At 38.1% G+C, this 13,242-nt stretch overlaps 1 protein-coding gene across 4 annotated transcripts in view; it reads left to right on the forward strand.

The window, feature by feature from the left end:
* The window catches only part of BICC1 (BicC family RNA binding protein 1), a 247,473-nt gene that overhangs the window by 223,536 nt on the left and 10,695 nt on the right, over window positions 1-13,242 (forward strand). For 2 of the 4 annotated variants that reach the window (XM_081073590.1, XM_081073592.1), the window contains exons 15-18: window positions 2,052-2,217; window positions 4,924-4,963; window positions 5,351-5,505; window positions 11,147-11,303. In XM_081073590.1, the coding sequence (XP_080929716.1) occupies window positions 2,052-2,217; window positions 4,924-4,963; window positions 5,351-5,505; window positions 11,147-11,303 (518 nt within the window). The remainder of the gene's footprint in view (window positions 1-2,051; window positions 2,218-4,923; window positions 4,964-5,350; window positions 5,506-11,146; window positions 11,304-13,242) is intronic. The other 2 variants (XM_081073593.1, XM_081073591.1) reach the window with 1 other exon arrangement.

The following is a 13,242-nucleotide window of genomic DNA, read 5'->3' on the forward strand; positions in this document are numbered from 1 at the left end:
TCATTTGCCTTTGTATTTCTAACTTAAACTATGACTCCCTTGTTCCAAATACTAACTGTGGTATCAAATACTTGGCAGCATCATGATTTCACTTATTACAAATCACAGTGAGTATAAATACATACGTTGTGTTAAGCATAACTCTCCTTTACCATAGGATGGTTACAAATGTGCTATCCTTATTTTATTGTCTTTTTCCATTTATCTTATTTTTTTCAAATAGGCAGTCTATTCACATGTTTGTAAAAAGAAAAACATGAAAAGCTTCTACATTGAAAAGTTTTGTTCCCACCCATCCCATCTACCCAATTCCCTCTACTGTCTTATTAGTTTTTTTGCACAGTTGATCCTCAAATAATGTGGGTGTTAGGGGCAGTGACCCCCTGTGTGGTCAAAAATCTGTATATAACTTTGACTTCCCAAAAACTTACCAACAGTTCTTCCTTGGTATCCAAAGGGGATTGGTTCTTGGCTCCCTCTCCCCATGCCTGAAGATAAGAAAGGCCCCAGGTGTGCAAGTCCCTTATATAAAATGGCACAGAACAATGCGTACAGTTGGCCCTCTGCATCCCCAGTTCCCAACCATGGATCAAAAATACTGTTCTGGAGCCATTATTGGTTGAATCCTAGGATGCAAAACTCAGGGATATGGAGGGATGACTATACATTTATTGAAAAAAAAAATCTACATATAAGTGGACCCATGCATTTTAGAATCATGCTGTTCAAGGTTTAGCTGTGTATTCTTACAATGTAGAATGTCTATAGGCACATATAGCACATACAGTCTTATTTCCTCTTTAGTTTACCAAAGTCTGATTAGTTTTTATAAACTCTTTGGTCAATTAATTATTATTGTTCCCATTTTGTCTAAATCTGCTATATTTGTATTTTTCTTTACATGGTACTAATACCCATAATTAACATTGTTTAGTATAAGTTAAGAAACGATTTTGCTTTCTTCTCTATATTGAAACATTTGAAATATATACCTATTCCTTTTATCACCAGGTGTGTTGTGAATTTAACATTGTCTCTTTACTTTGAAAACACAAGTCTGATCTTGGCATATTCTGGCTTTAAAACTACCAACGATCCATATTGCAAGCTTCCTTTCCTTTGCTTATGCTGTTCCCTCCACGTTGCTGTTCTCCTGGCCTTTTGCACTGGTGTACCTATAGATGCCCTTTGAATTCCAGCTCAGATGTCATCTGTGAAGCCTCTGTGAACCTTTGTCATGGAAACAAAGTTTATTGCACTCCCTTTTGTACTCCAATAGTCCTTTCTAAATTCCCTTGATTTCCCCTGGCCCAACTGAGTAGTGAATGATAAAAGACAGAAAGATTGAACAAATCAGCTCTTTGACTAATAATGTTTCTTACTTCTCTTTTACTTGAGCTTAACATGCAGTTGGATTTGAACTTGAGGTGTATGCATAGGGCATTATCAATTTTTGTAATTCAGATCATTGTTCCCCATTTTATGAAGCGCTTCCATGCCCTTCCCATACCCCTTGAACAGGTGTTGGCGAACATTTCTTACTTATCTGCCACCTTTATCATAGAGATTTGTTAGCAATATCATATACATTTCACACATATGAATTGGATCATCTGCATGCCTTCAGGTTGACTGAGTCTTGTTTAGACTGTGTATGCATTGGCCACTGCTATCTCCTTGATGTATACAAATTAGAAATCTTGTCTATATGTCTATTCCACATGTACCATATACAATACCATATATACTATATATAATGTGTGTGAATATATGTCATGAAATAGTTTTAGCTCCAGCTCTTAAGAGTCAGAATGCCTGGGTTCCAGCTCTGCCATTTATCAGAGGTATGACCTTGGACAAGGTACTTCTGTCATCTATAAAATGGGGATAATAATACTCCCTACCTCAGAGCAGTGTTGTGAGGATTAAATGAGCTAATACAGGTAAATAGTTGACAATGCTAAACATACAAAGTAAATGTAGCATACAGGAAACAGTCAATACATTTGTGTATCACGGTGGAGTGTTAAATTCCAAACTCTGTTTCACAGCAGCACTGACAGGTTGCTCTCAGATCCTGAACTGAATGCTACAGAAAGCCCTTTGGCTGACAAGAAGGCTCCAGGAAGTGAGCGTGCTGCGGAGAGGGCGGCTGCTGCCCAGCAAAACTCTGAAAGGGCCCGCCTGGCCTCACGGCCATCATATGTCAACATGCAGGTAATGATAAAAAAAAATGGGAAGGTCATCCAAATGTAGAGTGTTGGGTTAGGGAATGGGGAATTCAGTGAGTATTTAGCAGTAGAGCAGAAATTAGATTTTCTTTCTGTCCTCCAGTCAAAATTAAATTTAAATATATATGCAGTAGTTAGGAATTGGTTTTGAAATGCAGGATTTAGCTTAAGTGAGAAGAATTGTTTCTAATATGAAGAATGACATAAATGGCCTGTGCCAGTATGTGTTATGCAAATGATGTTATTCATCTGTTTTAAGAAAATTTAGATAAATGTCAGAGCTGTTATTTCTAAGTATTACTGCCTCATGACATAGTCTTGGATAAATCGATATAATACCCTTCTGTCTATAAAATGGAAATGATTAATTTGTTTGGTGTCATTTAGAGGGGTATAAAAATAACTCATATGAATCTTTAGTTTTTTGAAAGAAGATGCTAAATATTATTGATGATTATATTTACAGATTTCCATGATTACATTAAACAATTTCCTCAGCAGGGATTTTCTTTGTATCCATTTTTCAAAGTATTGGGCTCATTACTCAAAATAGACTATTGACCATAAAAGTTAGAAATCTGATTTCCATATAGATCATAATATGAAAGATAAGGATTTTGTGCTTTGTGCTTTTAGAGATTCCTATTAACATTTGCTTTCAGTATCAGAATTACTGGGTAGACTTACTTTCTTCATAGTAAGATATTAATCATCCCCATCCTTCCACATCCAAAAAGAAAGAAAGAAAAACTTTTCACAAAATCCTAGAAGCAAAGCAGTCGTCACAGATATATCAAAGAAATTAATTCATGAAACTAAACTATACTTCTGTCATTCCAGGGAAAACTACAGTAAAGTCCTGCTTGTCTGTTTTTTAATCCTTTGCATTCAAACATTTCCATGAGTTTTTAGATGAATGTTTTCACAAAAGCCATAGTCATTATAAAGTGTCAAAGTTAAAAAAATGACATTTGTTACATTTTTCTCTGGTGGATTTATTTTCACTTAATATAGACTAAAATTCTCTCATTTAAGAAGTATCAAATCTGCTTTATGATCCATTTATGGTTTTCATCTATCTTGTACTTCTCGTCTTTTCCATCAGGTTTATACCTACAGTGAACCATTTTCATGTTTCTTCTTTTAGGATGGATAAAACATGTTTTTGGTGATCTAGTTTCAACTTAGATGTATTTATGCCATGACTATAGAGCTGATTCTTAAAATCACTAGGAAATCAATGATAATAGTCACTGAGCATTGACAGGTAGAAAGATTGAAGACTCCCTTGATTCCTTCAGCTAAAAATCATCTCTGTCTCCTGACCGTTCTTGGAATGCTGCTTCACTCTCTTTTCATACCTATCTCACTTCTGAGTAGTTATTTTTTGTAGTTTTTTTCTTTTACCATCCCTAAGACTCTACATGCTTTGAGGCTATAGATTATTAATTAATTGTATTTTTATGCAAAGTATAGCACATTCTCTTTAACCAGAGACACTCAACGAATATTTATTGAACAAAGGAATTTAGGATCTCCCCACATTTTGCCCTTAGACATTAATTATTAAAAGTTGATTTTAATTCCCAATGCCATTTTATACCTAGGATTTCTAAAACATCATCAAACAGTGTTATCAAAAAACCTGGCTCTCCCTATTTACCGTTGTGTTCTTAAAGTTAATCATGCAATTTGGTTTGTCTGGGTCAGCCTGTTTAGTTGTATTATCGTGACCTGATTATTATTTGTGGCACATATCACTCTCAGAAGTATCCTGTTTCAGACTGTCAATTATCTGGGCATGCACTCTACATTTGGGGAGATAGTCCTCCTGGGAGAAGGGTCAGAAAAGCTCTTCCCAGTTGGTTCTTGACCATCCTGGTAGGCCTTTGAGACATTCTTAAATCAAGTCTTAGCTAGTCCCTACATTGGGGAGTTGAGAATACTGGATTAGCATTTGGAATGTAGTTATATCTAGACTACTTTCTTCAAAACGACCTATCTTGGTTTCTTTTTTGACCTGACTGTGGCATAAGTCACTTATTCAATGTGAATAGAAAGAAAAATAGTGCCATTCTAGTCCTGTGCAATAAAACGTAACGAGGTTTAATTGTATTGTATTGCTTAATGTTATTATAGCTTAAAGCTAGGCATTTGCCATTTATCTCATTTCAAAAGCAAAGCCTGTTCCAGTTAAGCAAAATAATTTCTTAAGTTTTCTCCACATTGTACTACTTCAGGCCAGGCTTTACCTAAATGAAGAGGGGATTTTGAGAAACAAAGGAGGCCAATAGATAACCTAAAAGCATTTTGGTAATTACTTTGAAACTTAGCATAACTATTATTAGGTTATTCACTATACTTTAGCATATATTTGTCCTGGTATGTTAAATATTCATACTACGCGTATACATAGGATTTTTTTCCCCCTTTTGACAGAAAATGTCTAACTCTTGTCACTGCCGTGACTGAAAATCAGAAGTAGTAATTTAGTATGCTAATTATTTTTGAAAACACATGTATATTTGTCAGATTTGCACTGAAGTACTGACACATTATGGTGCAAGACTTAGCATGTGTCCTTCACAGATTCATGTGCTATAGTCAAAACCTTTGTTCTATAATCATGGATCATTGGCATGGCATTTGGATAAACTGGCAATAAAGATAGTTTCTCTATTTCATTTTTCAGGCATTTGACTATGAACAAAAGAAGCTGTTAGCAACCAAAGGTATGTGATACGTTAATGATCTGTATACTTTGTTTTTGTTTGTTTGTTCTAGTGGACCCATGAAAGGTTTTCCAGTATTTGTACTGAATTGTGAAATTAAACCTTCATAAAAAGAAGGTTTAGGATCAAAGTTGCACACATTTTATTGTGGTTGAATATATTTTGTTGAATAGATTAACATTACATCAATTAAGAAATAATGTAGCATTTTAATATTTACCCTTACTTTGTATAGAAAGTTTTATGAAGATATTTTAAGGCATTTTGTGTTAAAAATAATATTCAGTGATGATTTCTTTATGTATATCAAAGAAAACACTCATCGATGTTTTATTTAAGAGATATATTTAAATGCTAAGCATTTGTTTTATATTCTGTTTCCCACAGCTATGTTAAAGAAACCAGTGGTGACAGAGGTCAGAACACCTACAAACACCTGGAGTGGCCTCGGGTTTTCGAAATCCATGCCAGCTGAAACAATCAAGGAGCTGAGAAGGGCCAACCACGTATCTTATAAGCCCACAATGACAACCACTTTTGAGGTTGGTAGAGTCATGTCCTACTCATTCTTCTTGTGTGTTCTTTCAGAAAAGAGAACAGTCATTTCTCCTCTCCCATTCTTTATTTACGTAAGGAAAAATCATTAGTGGGGATTTGTTTAATTCCTGTTCTTATAAACACGTTGCTATAAAATTGATGCAGTCTAATATATTATGGTCTTTTATGTATCTTCTCTTAAAATTGTTGATCAGCTGTTATGGAGATGTAAATTTAGATTAATGTGTTTTGCATTTTTGTTAGGGGGGGCGTGTCATCAGTATTAGAGCTGAGATTAAGCATAGGACAGATGTAATATTCCATCAAACGTATAAAGAATCCCTGTATCCAAAGGTATCACCAGCAAGCCCACCGTAGGGAGAAAAGGCAAATGTTCAACAAAAACAAGTTTTCAGATATGAGTTAAAAACTGTCTTCAGATGTGCCAGGAACACAGCAGGAAGTATCACAAACAAGAGCTCCAAAATTTTATGTTTCCCAGATGTTGGCTGCACTGCTCATAGTGAGACTGGGAAGCTGGCATTGTACCACATAGAGAAAGGGTCCAGAGTTCCGTCCTTCCCAGCCAGGCTACACGTGACTCACTCAGCGAGGCCTTTTCAGTTTGAGAGTATCAGATTTTGGCTGTGAGCCTTTTGTGAGCTGGGGTGGAGTTACAGCTCACGCATGCACACACAACACTGGGGAGTCTGTGCAAACCCAAACATGGGTGAAAATGATTAATCCAAGACCCACAGTGTTCAACCAGAACACTGTAGACTGAAAAACAAATAGTGGACAAGGGTTTCATAATAGTTAGTTTAATAACTGGCATTTGTAGAGTGACCTTATTTTCTCCACCTATTTTCTTTGTAATAAATTAGACTGTTGATGAAGGGCAAAACAAACATGCGAGTTTTTTCCTTTGTCTCTTCGAATAAGTGCAAAAGAAAATACTATTTGAAATACTGAAAAGAACAGTCTTCTGTGAATGTCGTGGTCACACCTACAGTAGTAATCTGGCAGGCTGTACTTAAAGAATGAAATTGCTGTCAGCAGCTAGAATGTAGGGACCATTATGAAAAATCTTGAGGCTCTAGGAGGTACACTCTTTCTGTCATTATAGTGCTCAGAGAAACTAAATGTCTCCTTTTGTTGGCAGAGACCTTAAAACTACTGTGCTAATTTTTTCAACTGATGAACTATAGTTGTCCATTTCACTCACCCTTGGCTTTGGCACAGTGGAGTGTCTGGTGGTTGACTGTGTTTCTGTACTTTCAGAGGTGAACTATTTCACTATAGAAATGCTAATTCAGTTCTGCTCTCAAAGACCAACATTATGAAGGTTTGAGATGGTGATCATTCTAATAATGTGGGGCTGTGACAACCACTGTTGATAGAGAAGTGACAGTTTTGATGAGTGACTTCACTCCTCTGAGCCTGTTTTCTCATTGGAGTTTTAGAGGATGACTTGGGAGAGGGCATTGGGGGCACAGCGTGGTGTACAGTAAGTTCTGCAGTTAGTATTATTTCTGCTGAAGAACTTGACCGTGAAGAAAACGAAGAGCCTGTTGAAAGATGAGATTAAGTATATGAATGCTTATTGCTGGAAGTATTTCTGCATATTAAAGCTAGGTGTGTTTTTTATAGCCGCAGGAACACCTTAGAGCGTTAGATCAGCCCATAATGTACTCGTGACAATTATCTTAAATCACATTAATTTATTTCTTTGTGGTTTATAAGGTGCATTTTAATCCACAAGTTTATTCAATCCTTGCAAACTCCCATGGAGGAAATGGGGGCCACAACAGTTAAATGTCTTACTTGAGGTCATGGCAGTAGGTGTCAGAGAAAAGACCTGAATTCATTTTACAAGATTTCCTCACACTGCTTCTAATGGTTTCACCCTAGAGGGTCCACAGCAAAGGTGATATGAAATTAATCTAAAGCCACATTGCCCTACCTTAATAGATGGAAGAATCACTTGGAGAGCTTGATAAAAACGTATACTCTTGCTCTAGGATCTCATTCTTCAGGTAGGGAGCGGGAACCAGGTATCTCCATTTTCAGCAAAAGTCTAGTATGATTCTGATGCCGGCATCTTCTGGAAACACTGTTCCCAGGGACGTACCACTAAGGGGGATGCTGCAGAAAAGGTGCCAGAACCTGCTCTGTCTGCTCTGGCATTTGCCCAGGGATAGGTAGACCACTTTCTGTAGACAGGAATGTGCAGGTCCTGACTCAGCAGGTGAACCCCGCCTCCTGTGGCTTTCCTTGCTTTGGCCTTCTTGGGTCAGGCCCTTCCACCTTCCTGGCTGATGTCTAGTGGCCCATTCACCCTGACAGGGCGGGGCGGGGGTGTGACCAGCTGCATCAGTGCATGGGTGTTCACCTTGTAACCTGCTTTCCTTTAAAGCCCCTTTACACACTGCTGATGCTGATGAAAAGATAAACTCAAGCTTTCTTTGGGAATAGTGTTGTAGATTCTTCCTGGTGTGTAGAACGAGAATTTTTCCTCCTGCATCACAAATCCAACGAAAGGGGATGAAAAGTCCTCTTCCATAGCATGATCTGCTATTCCGAAGCAGTGGCTATCTGCAGGTGCATGCCTTTCCCTTTATCCTGCTAGGGCAGTCAGGGAGGATTGCTTCTTAGGGTTAGGCCATGGGGACAAGGTAGGATGCAACAAAGAGAAGTTAAAAGTTTCTATTAAAAGACTGACCATGTCTTTACTTATAGTACTAATATTTTTAAATTAGAGGCTGGCTAGAAACACGCTTTTTCCTTATTTTTTTTTCTAAAGAAAAACAATCAAATGGGTAAGTAGAACAGGAATCTATGTTTAGCCAGTAGGTCCTGATGGGTGCAAGCTGCTCGCTCAATGTGCCAGGGACCCGGCACACTGTGTCCTTCTCCAGGAACCTTGCTTGAGGCAAGAAGCTGAGGCTTTGAGCTCCTTATTCAGATATCAGAGAAGCTACACTTGAGCAATTCTTTCCAGTTTGAGGGCAGCTTTGAGAAATTAGCCTGTTCCAAAGAGCTCCTTTAGATAAGAAACAGGCAGCTTGAGGCTGTGGTTTGTTTTCTTCTCAAGACACAAAAATATAACCCTATCCACTTGATGATGTACTGGGACACCAAAGGTCAAACAAAAGGCTGCTTTGACCAGTAATACATCTGTGACAGCAACAGAACTACAAAAGGTTTGGGATTTTCATTTTGTTTTTGCCACTCATCTCTTAAAAGCATACGTAGTGGTTACATTCTCTAGAGCAAATAAAAACCTACAACGGAATCAAAGGTGGGTTTTCATTTTCCAGCACTAGCAGCAATGAGGTTGTCTAATTATTTTTAGTCTTATAAATCTAAGAGTAGAGGTGAGCTGCTCTTTGTGATACTTTAATTAGTAGATAAAATTATTATATATTAGTAGATCTATAAATATATATAGATATATATCACATAATGATCTCATTAATGCTTCTGATAGTTACCAGTTTTGAGCATGCTCTTATTTCCCTTGCTGCATTGGGTTTATCTGGTTAAAGTATATGTTAAAGATGGTTTTTAATTGAAAAGCCGTTTTTTTTGGGGGGTGGGCGTCTCAGGAGCCTTCCTTTCCCTGTGCCCCTTTCCAAAAGTCAGCAAAGGACATCTCATAGATGTAGGAAAAGGCATCTATGAGATTCAATAATTCTACAAATACTTATTAAGCAACTTCTGTGTTCCAGACACAATTCTAGGCATTAGAGATACAATGCTTGAATTCAGGTTCTTACTTTCGTGGGTAGAGTTTTCTCTTTGGTATAGATACAAAAACAAGCAAACAAGAAAGCATTAGGTAATAAAAGTCTCTGAAAAATATGAAACAGAGGCTGCTTTAGGTTGGGTAGTCATAGCAGGTCCTAATGAGATGACATCTAAGCTAAGACCTAGATGACAAGAAAGGGCCAGCCTTGTAAAGATCTAGGGAAAGAATATCAGGCCAGGGGAACAGTTGGCATGACCATCCTGAAGTCAGAACCAGCTGGTGAGTTCATGGAGCAGAGGTGGATAGGGTGGTAGAGCACTGAAGATAAGGTTGGAGAGATAGGCAGAGGCTCAATTATGGGGCACCTCAGCCTATTATGGTAAAGTACTGGAAAAGCATTACAAGATTTTATACAGAGGCATGATTTGTTCTAATTTGCATTAAAAAAAAACAACCTAGTTGCTTTATGGAAAATGGATTATTGGGGTCAGAGGCAAGAGTAGAATCAAAATTTCTATGAAGCAGGCTATTGGTAACAGTTGTGGAGATGGAGAAGCAGGTAGATTCGGGATGTGTTTATAGATTCCATTGATAGAACTTGCTGCTGAATCGGATGTGGTGAGGGAAGGAGGAATGAGGATGACCCTTAGAAGTTTAGCTTGAGCAACTAGATAAATAGTAGAGTCATTTACTGATGTAGGAATTCTGGGGGAGGAATAGGGTTGGGTGTAGGTGGTGGGGATGAGTAATCAGAAATTTGATTTTAAGCACTCTGAGGTAAAATGCCTATGAGACAGTCAAATGGAGGTGCCGGATTGACAACTCTATGACAGTAAATTTGACCAGAGAAATCAAATCTGAAGGTAAAAATTTCGGAGTCATGGCTGTCCTTAGCCTTGAAAGAGGTTGAGATTACTTAAGAAGAAAGTGTAGAGAGAGAAGTGAAGGAGTGCTAGAATCAAGCCTCAGGCAATGTGACATTTGGAGTGGGAAAAGGGAGGAAGGTCCTACAAGGCTACCGTGCGCTGGGTGGAAACCCTGGGGGATGTGGTGTCATGAGGCCTTGCAGGAGGAAGTGTTATAGGAGGGGTGGTCAGCTGTGGTTTTGCTGCTGTGAGGCTGAACTAAGTGAGATTATTGAAATGCGTGATATAGGATTCTCTTAGAATTCCCCAACAAACATACAATTTTGAAAATCAGATATAGTACAAAGTAGGGTACCTGTAGTATGCTGATTACATGCATAAAGGAATGAATAAATGCAAATTCAGTGTAAACTGTGAGATCTTTCTTTCTTTCTTTTTTTTTTTTTTTTTGATTTGAGGGAATTAAAATGGTAGTTTTTCCAGGTACTGGTAATTGGTTGGAGAGATCGTATTTAGGTGAGGCCAACACAGGAGAAGTGCCAGATAGCAGGAGAAGCGCTATCTATCCTCCGATTCTGTTGGCCTGGGAGCTCGATTGCTGTCAAAGCGTTGGGTCTAGCTATACCTCTTTCCCATTTCTCTTTCTTGGGTGATACAATGAAGGGAATTTCTGCTATAACAGACGGAAGCTGTGCTTTGTGGTTCCTGAAACTCGAGTGGAATCTCAGCCTCCACTCCTGTAACTCTCCTAAGAGTGTGTCTTTACTCCAGGGGCTCTCAGAACTCTGCTGGGCATCCCCATAATGAAGGACTTCACTATGTATATTACCAAAGTGTCCTTGGTGGCTGGAGGGCAAAGGCTATATAGACAGGTGGCACAGCCTCTTTCCGAGAATCAGCATTCCTGGGTGACTGCAGTGGTTAGCAGTAGAAGTAAATGGCAGTGGTCTAATGGGGATTCCTTTCTCCTCTCACCCCAGGAAACCCACCTTATTAAACGTTTCCTTATCTGGCTTTGATTGTTTACAGGGCTCATCAATGTCCCTCTCGAGGTCCAACAGTCGTGAGCACTTGGGAAGTGGAAGCGAATCTGATAACTGGAGAGACCGAAATGGAATAGGACCCGCGAGTCATAGTGAATTTGCAGCTTCTATTGGCAGTCCCAAGCGTAAACAAAACAAATCAAGTGAGCTTTGACTTTTCATCATACTTTTAGAAGGAATCAGCTTGGAATTTGTTTATTTGTTTGAGGGTGATATTCAAGGATAAATTCTGGACTCCATGCCTTCAAGTGTTTATCATAACTTACATGCCACGTCCTTTGTGAAGCCTTTCTTATTTTTCCCGTTGAAGCAGACTAGGTAGTTCTCTGCTTTCACTACATTTTGCATATGATTTCATTCTAGCACTTGTCATGCTGAATTATAATTATGTGTTTACGTATGTGTCTCTACCTGTAGAATTGGAGCTCCTCAAGCCAGGGACCATATTTATTCATTCAGTAAACACTTATTAAGTGTTCACATTACAAGTATTCTGTTAGGCTGTGCCTTTTTTGTTGTTTCTTCCCAAATATCTAACAGTGTCTGACACATAGTTAGGGGCTCATTGTTGGACAATAGAAGAATGTCTGCCCAGTGGGTAGCTACTAAAGGTGGAGAGCAGCATTTGATTTTTTAAATCGACAAAATGTAGCTGAATTGACATAAAATTTAAAGCATAAGGTTCTGGCTTTGAACACATATGGTTAAGACTCAGCATGAGTCCAGTGGTTTTGTCTGTAACAGCCCCCACACTTCTGGGCTGTTTACACAGGTAAACAGACAAAAGTCATCACAAGAAATGCCCCTAATGCCTTTGGTTAGGGTTTTTGACAAATTTGGAATTCTGAAACACGTAGCTTGGAACCTGTGAAAAACCCTTAAAGAAAGGCAATCCGAAGTTGTGGAGTAGATACTCAGTAAGTCTGTTGTTACCATCGATCAAGTCGGACATGCTGTCAGGAGTCTCAGATTTGAAAAGAGCGGTGTGGGGTTGGCTAAATAAGAGAGCACAATCAACTCTTTCATTCCCAGGATACTGTCTGTAGTAGCCTGGACACTTCCTATCAGTTATGGGCTGGAGCCTCCGTCACTGATAGGAGGATGGGGCTGAGAGGCGGGCTGGTGCCAGGTACTGATCTAGGGGTGAAAATGATCTCCGTTCTGTAGCCCAATATAAATTAGTTTGGTGCCTGTCTTTTTCTGTCTTTATCTCTTTTCCCTTTCCTTAATGCTGGATAATTAAAATTGACTATACAACTTAGCTCCACCGAAGTTCAGGATTAGGGTTAAGATAGGGGATTCATTAATAAAAAGGAATTATTAAAGAAACACAGTTATTTGGCTTTTGTCAGATGTTTTAAAAGCATAGGGAGTTTAAAAGAGAATATACTGGTGCCAAAAAACGTATACATGTAACTTGTAGTCATCTTTTGTTATTGGTGTATATTAAGTATTACCATTTTAATCATTTTTTTTCCTTTCTTAAAATGTGTATACATTTTTTTGGCACCCTCTGTATAAACTATAAGTAGTTAAGATAAAAGAAATGTAAAGAAAGTCATTTACCATAGTAAATATTTATCGCTAAGAATATTTTAGCCCATCTGTTTTTTAAAATTTTATGTACCTGCTTAACCCAGTATATGTAAAATATTATCATTTAATTATGTAACTAATGTAAAGACACTTTTTTGAGATACTTTACATTCTTTTTTCCTACTGAGTCTTTAAAATGTGGTATGTATTTTAATTATAGACATTTGTAAATTCCCAATAGCCACATGTGGCCAATGGCTACTGTACTGAACAGCACAGTTTTAGATGATATTTTTTTTGACACCTTGTCAAGGTTACCAATATCTAGGCTTTCCCCTGTTTACACCAGTTCTTCCAGTGTTAATTCTCAGAAATTCCCACTTTTCTTCTCAAAAGCAGTAAATTTATCATTTGGACAATATTATATGGTCAACGTGCCGTGTTGTAAAGTCTAGTGGTCACTCCAGTGTATTCATCATATGCTGCTTTGCATTACCCTTGACACAGTACCTCACTGCTCACTCCTTCTGTCTTTATGGCGGTCGG

This window comes from Rhinolophus hipposideros (genome assembly GCF_964194185.1).
Source record: "Rhinolophus hipposideros genome assembly, chromosome: 15".
Taxonomy (NCBI): domain Eukaryota; kingdom Metazoa; phylum Chordata; class Mammalia; order Chiroptera; family Rhinolophidae; genus Rhinolophus; species Rhinolophus hipposideros.